The following is a 22,315-nucleotide window of genomic DNA, read 5'->3' on the forward strand; positions in this document are numbered from 1 at the left end:
CGAGATGGCAGTGGTTGAAGCTTTGCCGATGGCGAGCTACCCAGCGGAGCAGGCGGACGGGTCGAATCTGGATCCGACCTGTCCCATCTGCCTGGAGGAGGTGACTGAGGGAGAGAACGTGATTGTTCTTCCCTGTCAACATTTCTTCCACCCACATTGCATCTCGGATGCACTCCAACAACGTCCGAGGTGCCCCAAGTGCAACCTCGTGGTCGTTTAGTTGCATCTCTTCTTTTGTTTTCGTATTACAGTTTTTATTAGCGTTTGTAATCGACTAGTTTTAGAAGCTTTTTAAACTGACTATCAAATCTGAAAATTATGGAGCTTTAAATGCTCTTTTCAACCAATCTGCAATGATCACTGAAGATCTTACATACTATTCATTGGGCGTACCTTTCTGGACTGCTTAGAAATTGCATGCATCTTCACAATCGCATCGATCATTATCTAGAGCACCACAGAGAGCATCTTTCTGAAAAGCTAATACTCAATATCCATCTCGTGGATTATCATATTAATGAATTATGAAGGCTCAAGGGTGACAACAATTGGACAATTTCTTGTAAAAAGTAGTAGATTAGGCAACTTAGTGACTCCGTTGTTGGAACTAGTCTCAAATCTCTATGAGCATTATTTCCTCTGCCAATTTATTTCTTCCTAGAGGTCATGGAAAATCGAGCTGTTTAAAGGAAGGTGGAACATATGTTGTCTCTTATTTTCATTGATAATTCTTGGACAAAGATTAAACCAACCTACTAATTTAATATACGTATTTATTAATATCAGGCACTTTATTCTGTGTTCCTCTCCGGGAGCAAGTACTGGACTATTGTTCAAGTAATAACAATCTGGCAGACCCAGATGAAAACATTTTGACTTGCTTAGCATGAAATTGTAATTTTCAGCACTGTATACGCCACTCTTCTTGAAGATATCTCTGTTTGCTCACTTAATACTTGTTGGAAAAGGACTACTAACAACAAGATGCGTGAAGTCTTATTACCTACATTGCCTTAGACATTCTTTTACATGAGCTTGTGCTGTGATGAGTTTGTTTCTATCGTTGTATAGTAAGATTTTGCTGAGATGAACTACAATAAGCCAAAATAATCTTTAATTTTAGATAGCCAACCTTTCTGGTTGACTCCTAAACAATAGGTCAATTTTGCTAACTTTTCTTCAAAAATTGGCTATTTGTTGAGCTTCCAAATGTTTGAGGAGTACACAGACACTCACTTGTTTTTCTTTTAACTTTACCAAGCTTTATATTTTTTTTAACCTAGTGGGCCACTCTCTGCTAGGCAAACATCTCCATGTTTTTTGATTGATTTTTTATGCAGTGTTGTCACCCAAACTTAACTGAAGTTGTATTTTATTGATCTTGTTGTCCGTAATATTTTTCTCACATCCTTCCTATTTACAGTCTCACCTAACTTATCCATGTATTGCTTTTTAATTTGAATATCCAACAATTTCTTCTTACAGAAGCTATGCAACTCTAGCATGCTTTCTTCCCTGTTCTTGCTTTACAGTTTTTAGCATTATATTAGGATTAACTGATTTTATGTATGAACCATCTTCTCATCTTCTTGTTTATTTTGCATGACGCTCAAGAATTTTTAAATCTTTTTGACTAAATGAGCTTGTTGATATTCTCGAAAGAGAGTCAAATTCTGCGAAAACTTCCCGAACAGGAAAAAAAAAATGGAAATAGACTTTGTGATCCTCTCGAAAAAAAAAAGGGGGGAATATTGACGTTTCATCATGTTATTCATGCTCTTAATCTTCTCTTGCAGGGTATACTTACCAAAACGAGTTGTCTACGACAATTTGTCTTCAAAACTGAATGCTGAAGACAAGTTCTTTTGCGACAGATGCTGCAGGTGCTCTGCCTTATCCTTTGCTTCATTTTCTCCTATACTGATCGAGTGCTGTAACTTTGTCTTTACCTTAAATTATGAAATGCTGTCTATTTTGGAAGATTAGATGACTTCTAAGTGGACTCTGTTGGGAAAACTTCGGTATACATCAGAAAATTATGAAATGCAACTTACTTAGATGGATTAGGTATCTCCAAATGCTATGCACTTTGACAAAATTAAACTTAGGAGTCAGGAGAACATAATTCACTTATTGTTTATCATATCTATTCCTCAGCTAACATATATGGCATGACTTGTAAAAAAAGTTCTATAACACATTACAAGAAAGATAAAAGAAAAAAAGTAAAATTATATTTTAGCCCCTTATGTTTAGGCTTAAAACATAGATATGTTTAACATATATCATATCTTTATTATTTAAAATCTAATTGGTATTAATTTTGGTATGTTAGAAAGTTAATCCAATTATAGTTTTCCGAAGATAAAATTGTCTTTCCTGATTTATGATACATGAATATTATAGGTACAATAAGTACAATTATTCATATAGTAATATGCTTATCCAAATTCAAAAGAAGAAGAAGAAGCTTATCCAATAAAATTATTGCACCCATTTTTATTAGAAAACCTCTGGGGGTTTTCCAATATTGATTTTAAATGGAAAATTGATGCCCAACTACTAGCTAGACGTATGGGATGGTTTATTTTGGAAAATCCAAATGCGCATCAAGCGTGCAGAAATGAATATTATATTAGTGTGTTAAAGATATGAGATGTTTTTATCTTTATCTTTAATAGGTTTGGTAAGTATTTGCTGTTTTCTTCTTTTAATCTTTGGTTAGTTTGCCACAGGTGATAGCGGTGTCATTTGATGGACTGATGGCAACAAATTAATGACATGAGATTTGGTTAAGCAAATCAGAAATAAAATGGGAAGCACATGAAGGGGAAAACGATCATTTTATGTACATATATAGCTCTAGTATTCCAAATCCCTGAGTTACAAAGGATGTTGGATAATATCCATTTATTTAGCTGCACAAATGGCAATAATTGTTGACCCAGGAAGCCATTCCATGATTGCCTCGTATTCTGAAGTCTATATAATTTCATGTACGAATCCTGCTCGATCAGTGTAATTTGACACAGGCCAAAGCAAAGCATGGCCATCAAGAGGATCTTAGTTTTGGCCTCCATATTTCTCTCGCTCATCTCCCTTCACCAAGTTAGAGGAAGGCCATTCCATGTAGAGAGCAGTGCATTGGGAAACCAATCCAATCAGGTGATTAATCTTATTTTGGTGAAAATGCGCCAGTAATGGTCTAAGTAACAAATTAAACAAGCTTGCATTCACAGAGTAATGATTCTTCTTCAAGCTCGGAACTACCGTTCATAGCTCGTTACCATCTCGATGCAGTGCAAGATCCAAATTCTGTCGGCCATGTGAGAGATTTGCTATAACCTTTTATATGGTTCTCCATTTTGTCAAACTATTTCACTTGAATCTCCTATATTGTGAGATAGCATCAATTATAACATTTCGTGCAGTGGGCTATCTATGAGTCAAGCCCTGGCGAGTATTATGGAACTAAAGCCAAAATGAATGTATATGGCGTGCCAGACATAAAACCAAAGCAAATAAGCTCAGCAGAAATTTGGGTTGCAAATGGTGTGGGAGGTCCACCGGAAAACCTTAATACAGTACAAGCAGGATGGCAAGTATGTACACACTCCTTGACCAACCATATATATATATAAACTGAGAATGTTGTCATTTGTTATGCGCTTATCGTTTCAGGTAAATCCAGCAGTATATGGTGACAACGACGTTCATTTATTTACTTATTGGACTGTAAGTATAAAAGATTATAAGTCTCCATTCCCTCTCATACAATATTTGACCGATAGAATTAAATCTTTTGAGTTCATATTTATAGGCAGATGGCTACAAGTCAACAGGCTGCTATAACCTTCAGTGCAAAGGCTTCGTCGTGGCCAATTTTTCGTCGAGGAATCAGCCAGGACGTAAATTAGCACCAGTATCCATTTATGGTGGGAACCAATACTGGATCGAACTCCGTATACAAAAGGTATGAGAGAAGTGTATATGTGTATACAAATGCCGTAACTTTTTAATTTAATTCTTGTTGTTATTATTATTATTATGATTATAGGATCCACAGAGCGGAGATTGGTGGTTATACAGAGACGATGGAGAGGACAGGGGAGCAATAGGCTACTGGCCGAAGTCTCTATTCGCTAGTTTGGTAGATAAAGCATCCATGATCGAGTGGGGTGGATATACGGAATCCTTAAAAGACGAAAAGAGTCCTCCAATGGGAAGTGGGCATTTTTCGGTGGAAGACAATGAAGGTGCATATTTTGCAGATATTAACTACCTTTCTTCTGACGGCCATGAAATCGTTCCAATTGATGGCCGACAAACACCTTACATGAACAGGGAAGATTGTTACAGAGTCGGAGCTTTCTATAATACAAACGAACATGGAGGCGATGAGGGCTGCAAGTTCTTTTACGGTGGAGCAGGGGGTTGCACTAATTAGTGAATGTGATTGAGATTTTCAATAATATTATGTGGACGTATTAAATGTCTTCATGACGCCTTATATGGAGAACTCCTTTTTTAATCTTCTTTCCTACAATATTCTACTCGCTAATAGTATTTTAAAGAAACAATCTTTCAAGGATTTGAAGCCTTGATATTTAATATCTAGTATTCTCATCGAAGAAGCAATAAGATCGAGGAAGTTGCTCTTGCTCGACTCATTAGTGTTTGTTCCTTACATGCAACCTGCATCGAAAAGTCTCCTAAGAATAACATACTCGCTTCATGTCAGTAATCAATTTCTATGTTGTTCTAGCTTCCAACTAAATTGTCTATTGTTACATTCTCTTCAAATCATCCACCGAATAATTACTAAGATGAAGTTGACAGTCTTAATTAATCCAACATTAATGTGATCAACCTGCAATTTCTGGACACTAAAGATTTTAGCTCCCTGACTGTTGCCACCGTCATTCTCACCTCCATCAGTCCCTACCTTCCCTTCTCAGCAATCGCATTCTCCTACTGCAATCACCCTTCTCCGCAGCTATACCACATCTCCAATCAGCATGTTTGTATTTTGGTCTTTTTGTTTCATTTCTGTATTATCACTCGTTGATTAGAAACTATTTTTCGATTTTTGTAGATCACACGGCTATGTATCTATAACTGCTGAGTCACGATAGAGCCGCCGATTAATGTTAGATCTTCTACATATGTGTATCTACTAAGGTTGTTCTTTTTATTATAGTTTGTTAGCACCCATGGATTTGATATCTTATTTTTATTATCATTTATTTACTGTTATAACTAATTGAAAGACTTATGTCAAAAAGTTATCACTTTATCCTCTTCTTTTGTTGTGCATCAAGATTTGCTTAATAATTGAATAATATTAATACCTACATGTTTTTCCTAAGAAAATTAAAAAAAATCTTTAGCGAGGACATACAAGAATGTGAACATAAAACATCTTTTTTTTTTAAGGGAATTGATCAAACCATTGTGATACCATGAAGAAGTCTATGGCCCCTTATTAGGTGAATAAGTTTCCACCACTATTTATATAAAATAGATATACATGTGGAGTCATACTATCCAAAGAGTGGGGCCAGCTAGACGTGATCATAGGGCTAGACTTACTCAAGCCTAGCCGAGCCGGTTTTGATCCAGCCTCATTTGAGTCCGAGATGATAACGAGAGTATGAGCTAGGCCTTTGCCACTTGGCCCGACCCACTAAGCCCGCTTGTGGTATTATTTGTTATGCATGTTTATTCTTATTATTTTTTAGTTACACATAAATTTTTTTAGCAAACTAGATATTAATATATAATCATATTCTATGAAACAAAACTAAAATATCTTCAAAGAAGCTCATTATGCTCGACCTCATAAGATATAATATTTTTTAAATTCAGCTCGTTATGCTAGACCCGTTACACCCATCCTAAGCTTGATATCCCGTAAGTTAGTGGGCGATAATAGATTATAGAATTCTAGTCGAACTCTTACCCAGCCCAACCTGAATAATTTGTGGATTGAATCGTAAATAAATATTTAAGCCCAATCAGTTTAAAAACCCTAGCCCAAACTCAGCCCGGGCCAACCCACCCGATCATCATCTCTAGGGCCACACTTACTTTTAAAATTCTCTTTAACTAATAATGCTACATAATGGATAAATGGAAACATATTTTTTTGTCAGTATCACTATTTGCCATCATTTCTTTTCCATAAGACTACTGTAACTTCCAAAATAGCTCTCACATAGTATAAATGCAATGCATATTTTTAGTTAGAATATAACTCATGATGCGAGCATCTCGTGCTGGCTTTTGGCGGTGGACTGGTGGTGCAATATCATTGACTGGATTATTTATACTGTAACCCAAGAATAGTTTAGGTGGATATCTTAAAACTCTCTATCATGTTTTACAGCAAGTGTAATAATGTAGCTCATAAATTAGCCAATCTATGTATTTACTACTATATTCGTCAAGAATGGACTTATCTAGTTATCTACCATATGATACGAATTGTAATCTCGAATGCTGATGAAATGTATTATTTATGGACTTTGTTAAAAAGAAAATTGTCCAACTATCATTTGGCAGGCCAGATGGGCCTACCCTTGACCCTTCCTAGATATACGGTGGACTATTACAGATATGACGTGTTTTAAATTTTGGTAGGTTTGGTTAGTATTTGCTGTTCCTTTTTATCAGATCTTTCGTAAGTTTGCCACGGATAATAGCAAATTAATTTCAATTTTATAAGCCAACTGCAATCAAAAAGTAATTACCAGTGTCATTTGATCGATTTATGGCAACAAAATTAATGACATGAGATTTGGTTAAGCAAATCAGAAAGAAAATGGAAGTGATTATTTTATGTACATATATAGATCTAGAAGTCAAAATCACGGGAGCGATAATATCATCTGATTTGGTTGCATAAATGGCATTAATTGTTGACCCAGGAAGGCATTCCATGAATGCCTCGTATTCTGAAGTCTATATAATTTCATGTACGAATCCTGCTTGATCGGTGATAGAGCATGGCCATGAAGAGGATCTTAGTTTTGGCCTCCATATTTCTCTCTCTCATCTCCCTTCACCGAGTTAGAGGAAGGCCATTACATGCAGAGAGCAATGCATTGGTAAACCACTCCAATCAGGTGATTAATCTTATGTTTGTAAAACTAAAACTAATGATGATGTATATATTGCATCAGTAATTGTGTAAGTAACCAATTAAACAAACTTGCGTTACACTTTACTCTTACAGAGTAATGATTCTTTTTCAAGCTCGGAGCTACCGTTCATGACACGTTACCATCTCGATGGAAAACAAGATCCAAATTCTGTCAGCCATGTAAGAGATTTGCTATAACCTTTTATATGGTTCTCCTTTTGATCAAACTATTTACTTGAATCTTCTACATTGTGAGATAGTAACCAGTATAATGTTTTTGTGCAGTGGGCTGTTTATCAGTCAGTAAATGGCGAGTATTATGGAACTAGAGCCAAAATAATTGTATATGGCGTACCAGACATTAAACCAAACCAAGTAAGCTCAGCAGTGATTTGGGTTGCGAATGGTGTGGGAGGCCCAATAGAAAACTTCAATTCAGTACAAGCAGGATGGCAAGTGTGTACACTCTTTTGACCACCCAAATATATATATATATATATACTGAGAATGCTGTCACTTATTATGCACTTATCGTTTCAGGTAAATCCAGAAGTATACGGTGACAACGACGTTCATTTATTCACTTATTGGACAGTGAGTATAAAAATTAAAGTCTCCGTTCACTCTTAAAACATTATCTGATCGAGTTAATTTTTGTAGGCAGATGGCTACAAGTCAACAGGCTGCTATGACTTTCAGTGCGATGGCTTTGTCATGGCTAATTTATCAACGACGTCTGTGCCAGGACGTATATTAACACCAGTATCCCTTTATGGTGTAGAACGATTCTGGATCGAACTCCGGATACAAAAGGTATGAGAGAAGATATGAGAAAATGAAATTAAAACCATTGTGTTTGTATATATATATATATATATATATGTCTAAACTTCGTAATGATTTCTTGTTATTATTATGATTATAGGATTCACAGAGCGGAGATTGGTGGTTATACAGAGAAGATGGAGAGTACAGGGGAGCAATAGGCTACTGGCCGAAGTCTCTGTTCACTAGTTTGGCAGATAGAGCATCCTCGATCGAATGGGGTGGATTTGTGAATTCCTTAAAAGACGAGATGAGTCCTGCAATGGGAAGTGGGCATTTTTCACTGGAAGACAACAAAGGTGCATATTTTGCAAATATTTACTACATCTCTACAGACGGGAATGAAATCACTCCTGTCGATGGCAAACAATTGTCTTACGTAGACAGGGAAGATTGTTACGAAATCGGACCCTTCGCTGATTCAGAACGACTTGGAGGCGACGAGGGTTGGAAGTTCTTTTATGGTGGACCAGGGGGTTGCACTAATTAGTGAATAAGATGGATATTTTCTTTTATAATGTTGACTTAATAAATGTCATCATTTTCTTTTAAATAGGTAAGCATAAATTAGCAAGTAGCAAATTAGACAAGTAAAAAGTTTCACCTAAATAGGTGGGAACCACATCTACCCAAACAGTAAGAATTGTTCATGCTCTGGTCCAATGTGAGCTAACTGATGAGCAGTCTTCTGAACTTCCATAAAACAGTCAGAAGAACACACAATTAGATAGAGAGAGAGAGAATGTGGATGTGTAGATATATAAGTAATCTAGAACACAGAAAGTTGTGATTATACATGTATTGTTCATCTTTTGATCCTTGATTAATCTAGTTCTCAAACTGGCAAACCAATTAGGATTATGGAGTAAAGAAGGCCTACTTTATTTATAATAAATCAATGGGCTCACATATTTTTATGGCTTTACATTGAATTCAATAAGATCTACAACTAAAATCTATCCAAAAAATTTGTTGAATTCCACCTAGAATGGTCCCAGATATATCCTAACAAATTTAATGCCCATACCTTGTGCTAGATGTAATTATAGGAACACTCTCTTTTTTCACCGGGTGATTAATTATGCATCTCATTAATATTCATTATGTCCGTTGTAAAACGAAAACAGAATTTATTGGCATAAAGGTATCCGGACCTTAAAAGAATGGCAACTGCTTAATCCAAAAAAAGAAGAATTATGGCAACTAATTAATTGCCGCGCGAGGCCTTGGTCATCACCAAGTCCTATAAGAGTCTTGTAAAGGGTATTAAAATCTTACATAGATTCAAAACATGGCGGCTTACAAAGGAGTCATAGTTTTGGCTTCCATATGGCTTTCTGTTGTTTACATCCACCAAGTGATAGGAAGAGAAGTCCCTCACCATGAACACGGGGAGACACAGACCCAAGTAAATTACCTCAACACCATCCACTATTTGAATCATTTTCTTCTTTTATATATATATATATATCAGTTGATCTTTGCGATGCAGGAAAATATTCCATCTGGTTACACAAGAGAAGAAGAAGATGAAGAAACTAAACTGAGACCTAATACACATCGTGGAACGTATCCAGGGTTTCGACTACAATCGAACAGATCCTTTGGAAATGCTCATTTAACAGAAGACTCTGACATTATTCAACATGTAAGACGTCAGTTATAGTCTTCATACGATCTAATATTCCTGAAAATATCAACCTATCTTGTATGGATTTCCCATTAGAACCCCCCCTATATTTTTGTTCTTATTCTCTCAAAAGCAAAATACAGGAGTGGCATGACAAATTCTCTTACGATAAGGCTGTTGTTAAAGCTTGAAGTCTTAAGGCAGTCTTTGTTTTCTTCCAATATAATTATAGAACTGGTTTAGTAGCTGATGGACTTTCCTCTCCTCTTTGCTCATTAGTGGGCAATATACAAGTCAAAGCCGAATGATAAATGGAGTTACTATGGGGCTGAAGCGACATTGGCGGTTTACAGTTATCCATACCTAAAAGCCGACCGATCGACTGCAGGTTTAATCGGGGTTTTATATGGACAAGGTGGTCCACGCGATCAATTCAATGAAATTCTCGTTGGATGGACTGTAAGTCATTTTTCTTTTATTAATTCCTCCGACGTATCAAATAGATCGCCGGCTTATGTCTGAGTATTAGGGGAATTGACTTTTTGTGTACAGGTGGACCCTAAATTCTATGGTGATTCTCTTGCTCGGTTCTTTATATCCTGGACAGTAAGTGTACCCAATATTTCTTCGAACTCTGATAACTATTAAATTTAATTCTGTCATCTGATGCAATTTTCTTCTATTTTCTGGAATAACTAGGCAGATGCAGATCGAAAGACGGGATGCTTTGACCTTCGTTGTGAGGGTTTTCGTTCTCTAAATGGTGCTGTGGTTACTCCTGGCGATGTTATTGACCCACTTTCCACTGGCAAGGGAAATCAGTCTGATATAACAATCAGAATATTTAAGGTATATATATATAACATCCATGGGCAGTAGTAGTTTTTAGCTTTTTATTTTAATGCAAAAATTAAAGAAGGAAGATTAACTTGGAGTATTATGCCCTCCTTATCTGATTAAGAAAAGTTTTAACGTGAAAAAAGAAATAACGGACAGGATGAAATCAGTGGAGATTGGTGGCTGTACTATGGGCAGTATGATAATCTTAGCCCAGTGGGTTATTTCCCCAAAACTCTGTTCGGTGGCTTAGCAGACAGGGCGGAGCAGATCTATTTCGGCGGGCATGTGTCCTTTCTGAAGGGCGGAGTTAGTCCTCCTATGGGCAATGGCCACTCCCTAGGTGACGGTCCAGCGTATTTTAAAGGTGTTCAGTATGTTGGTCAAAACGGCCAGAAATATCTTCCGGATGAACTCCGCGACTATGTTGACAACAAGGATTGTTATCAAGTCAGTTATTTTGTCTATGATACATTCCACTACGGTGGGCCTGGTGGTTGCACCAATTAGATCCTCTCTTCTTCTTCTTTTCATTTTATGAATAATTGAAAAGTTTCTTGAAATAATATAAATATCCAAGTATATTTGCTGCAGTAAAGATGATGTTTTCTTTATTAATCTGTGCAAAAGAAAATAACAATCTCTTCAGCATCTTAGACATATCTCACACTTTATAGGAATCCAGGACGAGGAGGACTCTGCATCATCTGATTCTTTTTTGAGTGAGAAAATATGGAGACTGAGATGCAAGTATGCAGCCCAATCTTTTTGAGAGAGAAGATACCGGCGATTATGGGCACCTATTAAAGCAGCTAAGACGGACGGCTGCTTTATTAAGAGGGTCTCTTTTGCCTTCTGAGTCGTTCTTAAGAAAAGTTGCATAAAAAAGAGTGTGTGTGTGTGTGTAATAGGGTAAATGCATTTGTATTTTCAACTCTAGATAAATATTGAACTACAAGTCAAACATGCAACACATTTCCATCCCAAGGAGTCGAATCAAAGGACAGAACGGAACAAACTACTTGAGTTTCGTTAAAAAAATTAAAAAAAAATTCTTAGCAACAAGTTGCTGCTATTCAACTGCAACGTTGAATTAGAATCCAACTTACACAATGATCAATAGCACGAAAAGCATATAATGATGGAGATTACTTTTCTACTAAAGAAGAAAATAAGCAGACTGCGGTACCAGTTCTTCACCTCTCAAAAGGAAGAGGAGAAAGAAAAGCAAACTACAACAAAAGAATACAAGTTGCAATTTTTCACAGTCTGTTAAGGAAGTCTTCACAATATATTACATCTTTTAGACCAAACCAATGATTGCATATTTGCGAATGAATGGAACTGCGTAACCTTAATCCCTTCAGTTCTCTTTTAAAGAGAACTAACAAAGAAAAATAAATTATACCAAGCATTCGAAGAGGTATCAACCTATTCATCCAATTCATGTCGCCAATAAAAACGGAAAATTTGATTGGCTATTATAATTTTAAATGATTTATCTAGATGGTATATTGATTAGCTTGGTTTAGTGGCAGAGATAATTACAAAAGATCCGTTTCTCATACATGTAATATTAATTAGCCCACAAGCTCTACAAAGATCCTCAAGTTCCCCTTCTGATAGATAGATGGTATTGCTCGCAATTTGGGAGATATACTGCAAAACAAATGCAAGATCATCTTATGAAGACAATAATTGGAGAACATATTATAAGTAATTGAAACATATTCTCTCACTAATGTTACAGCACATCTTATTTCTCTGCAGCAATTTTGAGCTTCATACCAAAATAAAATCAGTATATGGAAAATTTTCATTATCACATTACCTGGCGAACTGTTCTCAAGGCAGGAATAGCTGGTGGGAAAACATCAAGAATGAACGTGGTGGCAACAAATACACCTCCAGGACGAAGAACTCGACTTATTTCTGCAACCTGCAAAAATGCAACAATGCTCAAGTTAGCGCAGGCCATGTATAGCCACAATGAAAGATATTAATAGAAGGGTTAGTCCCTTTAACCTACTGGGGAATCAAGTCATGACCTTAAAGAGTTCAATTTGCAACAATATTGGAAAGATATATACAGCATATCTCTTTGGGGATCATAGAAGTTTTAAAACTTCCATACTAGACAAGCTAAATAACCACCAACGCTAAGTATAACCACCACTAAGATAAGGACCTAAGGGCATTCAAAATTTTGGTATAAGGAAGATCTAAGCACAATATAATGCAACGCAATACTTGAGCTTCCTTCTATCAACTTAAACTCTCATATGTATCTAGAGATCAGTTTTAACAGAATATCACATAACTAGATGTTACAAAAAAGGGTTAGAGAGACTAGTTTCTAGAATGAGGAAACTATACACAAGATTATTTGAGTCAATAATTTAGAGGTGAATGAGTGGATAAAATTGGCCAGACAGGACAAAATCTTCAAAGCTCTTAATCATCAAAAATTATAAAGGCGGGTCTGCTTTAAGGATAATAGCTAAGAAAAATCTAGACAAGATATCAGACCTAAACCTTTAAAAGGAAAAGCCAAACCAAGGAAATCCTACAAAAGAAAACCAGAAGTATAACCATAACATCATGAGTTAAAAGTTACCGGTAGACAAAATATGTCAAGGAGCTTACAGCAGAAGATGGTGATGGCCAACAATGTAATGCAGCCCCTGCATGCACCGCATCTATGGAACTTGAAGTGAATGGAAGCCTGGATATATCAGCCCTCACCAAGATTAAGTTCCTACAAGAAAGTAGTCAAATATTACGAGAGGTCTTCTATTAGGTCTTCGCAGTCTAGAATATAATTTTATATGTTCATAATGTAATTAACCCCTAATTTATATATCTCGTAGGAGACTTACTCTGTTGAAATGTTTTCTTGCTTAAAAAACTCATCACACTGCCGCAACATGTTCTCAGAGAAGTCCAAAGCAACAACAAGAGAATACATTCCACTCTTAACAAATTGCCTTGAAAATAAGCCACTTCCACAACTTGCATCAACAATTGTTCCTCCTACTGTCGATTTCAGATAATCTTTAGCCATTTCAAACTGCAGCCACATTTTAAATTGTTTCCAAAATATTACATTCAACTAGAGTACTCTACATCGAAAATTGCAAAACACTTAATGACAATCAAAATAAGAGAAAAAGTATAGTATTCCAAAATGCATCTTTTGTATGAGTTTATGGAGGGCACTGCAAAATCAGAAAGAGAAAAGGAAAAAACTATAAAGTGGCCACAAGTAATGCTTGTACAGTTGTACCTTTGTACAAATGTTGTGAGGCAAAAAATGAAAAAATACTTCCCATGAACGACCTGTAATTCAGCTCTAAACAGCAATATACAGCTTAAAAAAAAGGGGTCATAGAACCTCAACCTCTCTTTCTGGTCCAGGAAAGCCACCCCATACAAAATTTTGACGCCATCCCCTCTCATAGAGAAATGATACTAATGGACTCCTGTAGAATATATTATATATATGAAGATAATTACAAACAATTGAACAAAATCAAATCAACAATTACAATGTCAATAGCTCAATATACATACGCATTGTAGGCATTTTATATCAAGTCCTTCCATGAGTAGCACAAACTCAAAATAGTTCCAAACTTTCAATCTAGTTTCTTGTCTCAAGAAAAATGCTGGTGTAATTACTTTTTTGCAGATCATTTAGTATCTTGCAATAATGTTGTTAGTATTTGCTTTTATATATTGTTTTCTTAAGAATTCTGTATTCATATAGACATGTCCATGGCGATAACAGTACTGTTTAAAGAATTTCCTATGCCAAGTAGACAGCACTCTAATGTCCCTCTATGCACAGTTTGAGATAAGCTGAGAGAGTTAGGGGTTTACCAAAATTGATCCATTTGTTAGATGCTGAGTTGGGGTTTGTTGTTTGAGACCTTGCACTGAAGAATCACTATCTTTATGAAAAAATTGTTACCTGTTAACCTAGAGGAGAAAAAAAGAGAGCAGTATTTTACTTAATGATTTCCTAACCTGTCAAAAAAATAGTTTCAAACTTTCAATTAACCTATATTAGCTGGCATATGCTATAATCCTTATCACATATTGAAGGAAGAAATCTCCTGGAGAACTTGCAAAATGTTGCAAGAGTTAACCTACATTGCTCTTAGTAATGCTAAGATTTTTATGACTTAATTAAGTCCATACTTAAAAGAAAAAACGAAGTGGAATTCATAGCACAACGTGATCACAATTTTCTCTCAGTCGTTTATCAATTTGACTATATTAGAAGATAAGTTCATGTACCTGAAAAGTTCAGTTGCAGCTGGCTTAGTCTCAGAGTACTCTGCAGAGCCACTGCCTACCGTCAGATCAAGATATATCTCATTACTGGTGTATTCTCTCTTGCAAATAGTGCATTCAAGACTAGACTTAGATGCTCTGCTTGAAACACATAAGATAAAACATATATAGAAACAGATTATAATCTAAGCTACAAGAAAAATATGAAGTAATTAAAAGATGCCAGAGAGCAGTAAGATAATATTACTTAATATTACTATAAATCACTTACAATGTTTGATCACTTCTATGTATCAAAGGATAGTAACAAATTGGGCAAGCTAACTTGTGTGTATCGGTATCAACTTTTGAATGTTGAAGAGGATCCTAGAAAGAAGGATATAACATGGTACGTTAGACCCAGTACAACTGGCACTTAGATCATCACAAAGCAGGATATAACATGGTACGCATCGAGAAGAATTAGTTTGATAAAGGTTCAGACGATGAAAACTTAAAACACCGTACGAGCTTGACATATATTAGATAATTAGAATATTGTATTGGCCCACTAAGCATGCTATATTCAGAAGCAAGTTGAAGATAATGGTTGGGTAATCATAAGATAAAAATGTTGGCAAGGGCAGGTTTTGCATAAAGTTCCTTCAGAAAGTAGTGCCAGAAAAAATCTTACAAGGTCATGTTCATAAACAAATATAGTCAATCTTTAATTTTTCAATATATTAAACTTTCACATCAATTATAAGTCACAAAAAATAAACCAAAGGATTAACAGGATATAACTTTCAGAGAATTGAGAATTATTGCTAGCACTACAACCAGCTAAACCACAAGTAGTAGTTCTACTCGTATTGAACAATTATATGACAAAGGAATCGGTTGCCTTGCACTAGGATCACAGCAGAATAGCCATCTTCAAGTCCAAATAGGGAAACAAAGATACAGAGAATTTTGATGATAGATAACCAGAAAAGGAACATAACAATTTGATCGGTTGTGGTATGCCTTTAACCCATTTATGGAGAGAACTCTGCTTCTAAAACTTAAAATTCAGCTTTCCCTATAGAAGATTCTTCCGTCAGTATTGTATCCATTTCCTGGTGCAACACAAAGCCCATCGCCAAACGTCTATATACCAAACCACTTTGGCAGCTCCCACTCCAATTTTCTTGGTCTATAACTAACCCACGAGTTGTTTGACGAAATGCCTCACCCAATTCATATACGTCAAAGAGTCCGACACACCTTGTTACAACACAACCTTAACTACGTAGATGATACGAGCAAAAAGAGACAGATGCACCTAAAAAGAAGAGAAAATTCGTGGAAAATTACGGCGTTGGCTCCCACGGTGGCGTTTGAAGAAGTGGAGGCTCGAATCGTAGCCAAGAGCGAAGGCTTCGTTGCTCGTAGCATGCTTCGACGAGGATTAAGGAGGAAGCAGCAGCGCGAGAAGACACCCATGCTTCCCATTGCTCCGGCCATTCTCTCTCTCTCTCTCTCTCTCTCTCTCTCTCTCTCTCTCTCTCTCTCTCTCTCTCTCAAATAGAACAGTGACCCCAATGACCAATCTTAGCAGTAACGCAGTAACCCAGCGGTGTTCGGATATCCACGAAACACAACCAGTCCAGACGAATGACGGTTGTTAATTAGAACCACCAAATCCAAGGACCCAAGTGGCTAGAAGGCATTGATCCAGGTCGGCCAGGCATGGTGGGTCCAGTCACATCGCATATAATATTCGCTTGTGAGGTGCAAGTAGGGCTGTCAAAACACGATTGGAGTGTGGTTGAGAGTCAAATTCCCACGTGGCCCGACTCATCAGATGTGTATCACTGCTTCCATCTCATGCATTTTCTTTAGAGCACAGTAGTAACTAAAACTAATCTATAACAACAACAAACTAAACAATAGACAACAACGAACAATTATAACACAACAGTAATTCACCCCCTAACATCAACACAACGAGAAAAAAAAAAAAAAGCTTTCGGTGGGTGACGAAAAATATGGGGATTGTCAAGTTGCAAGAATATGAGGGAGGGACGAACCAAAGCAGTGAATATATGGAGGCAGGCGGATCAAGGTAGTAAATATATGGAGGTAGGCGGATCAAGGCAGCGAAGCACGGAACTTGCTACCAAAGACGGAGGGGTTGTGTGTCGAGATACAAACAGATGGAGGACGGCCGTAGGCCAGGCTAGGGCCAGATTGCAGCATCGAAGGAAAACTCTAGCGAGCGGTATTGGCTCAGCTCGAGCCGCAAGGTGGCAGGGCTGAGGCTCCACCTCCGACTCCATCACCCTGCAGGTTCAGCTACAAATGACATGAGATGGTAGAGAATGTAAGAGATTGGTAGATCGGCAACGACAAAACATGTGACAACGGAGAAAAGTACGAGAAAGCGAACTGACATGGAAGAGGGAGGAGAAAGAAGGGGAAGAGACACAATAGAAAAGAGGGAAGTGGGAGAGGATAGAGATAAACAAAAGAGTAGCTAAATCGGGAGAGGCCTCTCCCCTTCCCCGACCATGAGCTAGAGAAAGAGTGAGGGGAAACACCCATATGCAGCAGAAAAAAAAACCCTCTAGGAAGGTAATTTTTTTTGTCAAATCTTAACAGAGAATTCTGCTAGGGCCTACATGGAAAAAATTTCACTGGGATAAACGGGGAAATTATTTCAAACCGAGATTGATCAAACAAGAGATACTGTAATTGGTTGACTTCTTTAAGATGAGTTCGCGTACGTCGGTTTAATGATTAGTTATTCGTAGGAATTTCTGGATGTCACCTTAAGATTAGGATTTGTTTTCATTTTAATAGATGTCTTTTTTCTTAATATAAAATTTGGTTTCTATTCTCTCCGAGCAGGATGTACAATTGAAGGACCCAAGATCCATTGATTAAGAATCCTAATGGCATCTACCGTACACATGATAGAAGAGCAAGGAGGCAGTTAGCCCACCAACAAATGGTTGTGTTTGATTCCGTTGGTCTCACCTCCCTTCCCCACCCCTATCGCTTTCTTCTACGTAATCAGACTGCTGGTGGTGGAGATGGCGGTTGACATTTCCTTCTCAATGGCGTTATAAGAAATCACCAAGTTGTAATCCTTGATAGTTGTAAATAATACCATTTCACTGTAGGAATAGAAAAAAACATCACAATATTCAGAGACACATGAAGCATAACTCAATAGCTATGGCATGCAACAAAGAAGAAGACAGAAAACAGGGCATTATGAGTTCATAGACCTACATCGAGGCTAATTGCGCACCAACTATATTGATTCGGTTAAACAACAGAAACACTATTGAAATGAGTACCTTTCATCAGTAAGAACATTATTAAACCTTCTCTGCATATGGAATACCATAGAGATGGGGTCTCTTCAAGCCATCATTAAGTTCTTGATTCCTGAAGGACCGCTGAAAACTTCCACCTTTTCCACAGAAGGGAATAACAACCAGATAGGGGAATGCCATGCCAATAAGGCAATAACTATGGATCTACCAAACGAGCACTGAGAACAAGCGAGCACTATGCCAACACTAAGGGCACCCTCAGAAGCAGGTCCAGTTTCATTGTTTTGGTACAGTCCAGAAGAGGGATGGGGGGCAGAGAGAGAGAGGCATTAACTGCTACAGAATTCTAAAAAGCAACTTTCTTGTAGGAATACCAAATTTACATCTTGGCTATTTCAATCATGACATAATTCCATGCCTAATTATCATTAAGACCAAAAGGAAGGTGAGACGTACCTGCTTTTGCATACTCAGAAACTGACAAAATATTGTAGTCTTTACTGAAATATATTTATACATTCCAATCATAATCAAACTATGATTTGGAATGTGAACTGGATGATTTCCCTTCCTCAGATTTGCATCAATCAATAAAAACCCTTCTCTGATTCATCTCAAACAAGATTTCCTATATCTAACCGATGAAATCTTTATCACTTGTGGCTTGTCAAGGAAGATACGCATATTCATCTTACTGTGGATTATAAGTGAAATGCATTTTGACATGTATCAGTTTCGTTGAAAATTATTTCACCATGTAAACTCTTCACATAGAGTATTTTTGCCTTAGCAACTCTTCTCAACTCGATTTCTCTGAAGAAAGTAATGGCCCAAAGAGCTGTTAGCTGGATCCCCCCGATAGCCGGGGTTGTTACGAGGTACCATCACATTCCCTACCATATGGAATGGTGCCTTCCATCGGATGATTAGCCATACACCTACAGCTGAGTTTACCTGAACAACAGACGAATGCTTCGAGATTAATCAGTAACAAGCAAGCAGTGATCCTTCTTTAGAAGATCCTAATTGTAAGTCAGCAGCACAACATCACCACACTACATTGTGAAGTGGTCCCCGAGGCACTTGAGAATCTTGTGGTAAAAGGTTCTCTAATGGGCCGCTTTCCTTGTAAAACATGGTGGCTTCTTTACTTTTTTTGCTTTCTTAATTTTATCAGACGAGCTAGGAGCACATACTAACCATAAGACTTGTCACTATGCGCATGGTCACACAAATACTGGGCTGCTTATCAAGCACAAACCAAACGTCAATATAATACAAGTTGCATCATAATGGAATACAGAAATTAGCATCCAAGATCACAAAACACATAAAAGAATCACCAATTGCAGTCTAAAGAGCCATAAATTCAAAAGCTATGACTAAGAAAGTGAGGAGCCAAAATTCACCTGAGCTAATTTTTTTTTCTTGAATTGGACACTCACATGCAATTGTCTAACAAGGTAACAAATAAACAATGAAAGAGCAGGGACTATAATCAGAGAACAGTCATATCTTTTCTGGGAATAGAGCTCACTGTAGTAAGAGATCACACAACATCATAAGTCCAAACAATAGTTCCAACTCTCCTACATAATACAAATGAAAATTAGTTTATATCCTACAAGACAAAATTGAGAACTAGTATTTCTCAGTACATGACAACCATACAGAGAAGTTACACCAATAAATTTCATCTATCAAGATAGATTCAAATTAAGAGGAACAGTGGGCCAGATCCATAAATTTATTCCGCTCTCCCTCACAAGTAAAAAAACACACCCATCTAGAATTGGTAGAGAGATAATAGGGGAATGTACCTACCAAGAATATAATATGTATTATCAAATTCCTGAGCAAGAAGATGTAGGATTTCCTGTATCTTTATTCCCCAAATAATGCTCACCTCTGTTACACTCCTTGCTGATTCATTCACCCTTAACCCTCTGTCTCCACTCCGCTTTCATGTGAGCTTGTGACCACCCTTCCCATCAAAGTGCAAGATGGTGTGGTGGTTCGTTTCCCACTTTAAATTCTCCTAACATAATTCACTACTCTCTCTCCCTCTCTCTTCTCTGCTTCATATATAAAGATCTCAAATGGATTCATCACCATAACTCTCCTAAGCAATACCCCAGTTCCCAAAATGTCGCATTTATCCTCTTCCACCGCACTTCTCCTCATCCTCTTCCTCTTCTTCCAGATTGGCTTCTCCCTTTCTTCTTCCTCTTCCACTCCTGCATCAGAATCCCAAAAGACAAAGCTTTCCATTAGAAAAGGCCTTCCTACTTCCACGAACGAAGAAAAAAGATCGGCCTTAATCTCAAAAATCCTTCAGAAAAGACCCATCTTGGAGACCAAGACCCAAACCAGACCACTCAAAACAAAGAAAACCAATTCCACCACCACCATCACTATCTCCTCAACCACCACCAAAATTAAGCTACCGAAGCTCAACAAGACCCTCATCGAGAAGTCCAAACCGAAGAACTCCACCAAATTCGTCAAGCCAGCCAAGTTCCCTAAGTCGAATTCCACCAATTCAACAAAAACCCAACTCAAACAATCCAATTTTTCGACCTCCAATTCAACCAAAACATCCAAAAAGACCCTCCTCAATGCCACGCTCCCCAAACCAAAGCAATCGAAGCTATCGAATCAAGAGCAGCCATCTTGGCTCGACGTATCGGATGGTCAGGATCTGATCTCGGAGTTCCGGGAACTCCCTTCGCGGCTCCACGAAGCCCTCGTCCCAGACCTCGAGCGTCTCTCCACCACCTCCAAGGCCTACATCTCCGCCGCCAACGCCGGCATCGTTAAGGGAGTCAAGCCCTATCTGGGAAGCAAGTTCGCCCCGATAATAGCCCCCATCGCCTCCGCCCTATTCCTAATAATGCCCTTGCTTCTCCTCACTGCCCTGGTGCGCCGCTTGGGTTCTTACCTTTCCGTCCTCCGCCTCCTCCTCCTCTTCGTCCAGGCGTACCTCGCCATCTACTTCGCGACGCTCGCGCTCACCGCCCTGCTGACGGGACTCGAGCCCCTAAAGTTCTTCTACGCCACGTCGCCCGCCTCGTACACGTGGACTCAGGCGGTACAGTCGCTCGGGTATGTGATATACCTGGTACTGCAGCTGGTCGACTTGGTGTTCTCCTCGTCCGCCAGTGAGGGTAACCGCGCGTTGGGGCTGGCGCAGATGGTGGTGGGCTTGGCCGTGGGCTTGCATTACTACGCGTCGGTGTTCCACCGGGCGGTGATGGGAGAGGCGCCGCGTGCCAACTGGCGCGTGCATGGGGTGTACGCCGCGTGCTTCCTCGTGATCTGCGCGTGCGCGCGCGCGGAAAGGAGGAAGAAGACTTACGTTAGCATAGGAGGGGAAGAGGACGGGAAACAGAATTAAGCGTTGGAGAATTTAAAAAAAAAAAGGGATTTAATTTTGGGAAGTTTTGACAACGGAGAAAACATCCAAAAGAGTTCCTTTCTTATTGCATGGACAGCGGGAAATCCCGTTGGGTTCGTTTCCACTTTATTTGTATTCTTATTTAAAGTTATTTCTTTAGGCCTTGTCAATTTGTAAGCAAGATTGGAGACAATGTATATCTAAGTTATAACGAGCAGAAAATTTCGAATAAGATGTACAGTTATCAGGATTTTGGGTTGCGTTCTGTTCTTCCCTCATAATTATTGTGTTGAATTTCCCAATATCAGCTTTCAGAATTTAACTGTTTTTTTTTATTTTAATTTATAATAATAAATTTTAGCATGCACTCCGTTATAATAAAATATATATCCACTCAATTATATATATATATAATTAAATTCTAAAATTTCCCGTTAAGACGAAATTTTAGAAAAGGAGCAAAAACTCCTATTGACACAAATGTTGGGGAAAATTAGTTGATTTCGTTTGGAAATTGGAATCATTCATCGATGAAAGATTCAGAATTAACATATAATATTTCAGTAATATTCTAACCGTTGAGTGAGTGATTTGTGTCTCAGGTGAAGTATCTCGTTGACTCGGATAGGACCTTAGCCGAGTTGTCTATGTGTAAAAGCTCTTTGCCTTTCGAACTTTTATGTGCAAAATGTTTTTTCCTTCAGCGAGAAGAGAGAACATGTTAAAAATCTATGGACCCGGACACTTTAAGCTCATACTTTTAACAACAATTATGTCATTCTAGAAAGAAAAACAAAACAATGCCAATGGACTAAAATAATAAATCTTAGTTTCTAGTATCTTGATTCTTGAAAATATCATCAGATACACTTTCCATA

At 37.8% G+C, this 22,315-nt stretch overlaps 4 protein-coding genes across 5 annotated transcripts; 3 read left to right on the top strand and 1 right to left on the bottom strand.

The window, feature by feature from the left end:
- Positions 1 to 7,273: 7,273 nt before the first annotated feature.
- Positions 7,274 to 8,459, top strand: LOC140777044 (protein neprosin-like). Its single transcript, XM_073120943.1, has 5 exons — positions 7,274 to 7,324; positions 7,430 to 7,519; positions 7,685 to 7,738; positions 7,805 to 7,957; positions 8,070 to 8,459. The coding sequence occupies exons 1-5, from the start codon at positions 7,274 to 7,276 to the stop codon at positions 8,457 to 8,459; spliced, it is 738 nt and encodes a 245-aa protein (XP_072977044.1).
- A 1,290-nt stretch (positions 8,460 to 9,749) lies between these two features.
- Positions 9,750 to 10,946, top strand: LOC140777045 (protein neprosin-like). The gene is made up of 5 exons (XM_073120944.1): positions 9,750 to 9,791; positions 9,879 to 10,058; positions 10,152 to 10,205; positions 10,299 to 10,448; positions 10,596 to 10,946. Exons 1-5 carry the CDS (start codon positions 9,750 to 9,752, stop codon positions 10,944 to 10,946), a joined length of 777 nt encoding a protein of 258 aa, XP_072977045.1.
- Positions 10,947 to 11,673: 727 nt separating this feature from the next.
- On the bottom strand, positions 11,674 to 17,265 carry LOC140779972 (uncharacterized methyltransferase At1g78140, chloroplastic). 2 transcript variants are annotated; one of them, XM_073125341.1, is made up of 9 exons: positions 16,251 to 17,265; positions 16,071 to 16,220; positions 15,007 to 15,101; positions 14,739 to 14,873; positions 13,837 to 13,918; positions 13,316 to 13,506; positions 13,083 to 13,194; positions 12,268 to 12,375; positions 11,675 to 12,095 (listed from the first exon to the last, which is right to left on the bottom strand). In XM_073125341.1, exons 2-9 carry the CDS (start codon positions 16,218 to 16,220, stop codon positions 11,955 to 11,957), a joined length of 1,014 nt encoding a protein of 337 aa, XP_072981442.1. In that variant the 5' UTR covers positions 16,251 to 17,265; the 3' UTR covers positions 11,675 to 11,954. The 2 variants fall into 2 exon arrangements, with proteins under 2 accessions (XP_072981441.1, XP_072981442.1); XM_073125340.1 differs by having other exon boundaries at positions 11,674 to 12,095; positions 16,071 to 17,265.
- A 2,322-nt stretch (positions 17,266 to 19,587) lies between these two features.
- Positions 19,588 to 21,698, top strand: LOC140776907 (uncharacterized). The gene has a single exon (XM_073120739.1). It carries the CDS (start codon positions 20,187 to 20,189, stop codon positions 21,435 to 21,437), a length of 1,251 nt encoding a protein of 416 aa, XP_072976840.1. The 5' UTR covers positions 19,588 to 20,186; the 3' UTR covers positions 21,438 to 21,698.
- Positions 21,699 to 22,315: the final 617 nt, after the last annotated feature.

Source organism: Typha angustifolia, chromosome 15 (assembly GCF_048772165.1).
Source record: "Typha angustifolia cultivar Huaian chromosome 15, ASM4877216v1, whole genome shotgun sequence".
NCBI lineage: Eukaryota > Viridiplantae > Streptophyta > Magnoliopsida > Poales > Typhaceae > Typha > Typha angustifolia.

Bases quoted from the DNA above. Each gene is read 5' to 3' on its own strand.
- LOC140779972 (XM_073125340.1), bottom strand. From the start codon at position 16,220: ATGGCCGGAGCAATGGGAAGCATGGGTGTCTTCTCGCGCTGCTGCTTC. The intron at 12,376-13,082 runs GTAAGCTCCTTG...GCATTTTTGCAG, and splicing joins GGCCATCACCATCTTCTGCT to GTTGCAGAAATAAGTCGAGT. The intron at 12,096-12,267 runs GTAATGTGATAA...TTTGTTTTGCAG, and splicing joins CCTTGAGAACAGTTCGCCAG to TATATCTCCCAAATTGCGAG.
- LOC140777044 (XM_073120943.1), top strand. From the start codon at position 7,274: ATGACACGTTACCATCTCGATGGAAAACAAGATCCAAATTCTGTCAGC. The intron at 7,325-7,429 runs GTAAGAGATTTG...GTTTTTGTGCAG, and splicing joins ATCCAAATTCTGTCAGCCAT to TGGGCTGTTTATCAGTCAGT. The intron at 7,520-7,684 runs GTAAGCTCAGCA...TTATCGTTTCAG, and splicing joins CAGACATTAAACCAAACCAA to GTAAATCCAGAAGTATACGG.
- LOC140776907 (XM_073120739.1), top strand. From the start codon at position 20,187: ATGTCGCATTTATCCTCTTCCACCGCACTTCTCCTCATCCTCTTCCTC.
- LOC140777045 (XM_073120944.1), top strand. From the start codon at position 9,750: ATGACAAATTCTCTTACGATAAGGCTGTTGTTAAAGCTTGAA. The intron at 9,792-9,878 runs GTCTTAAGGCAG...TTTGCTCATTAG, and splicing joins GGCTGTTGTTAAAGCTTGAA to TGGGCAATATACAAGTCAAA. The intron at 10,059-10,151 runs GTAAGTCATTTT...TTTTGTGTACAG, and splicing joins AAATTCTCGTTGGATGGACT to GTGGACCCTAAATTCTATGG.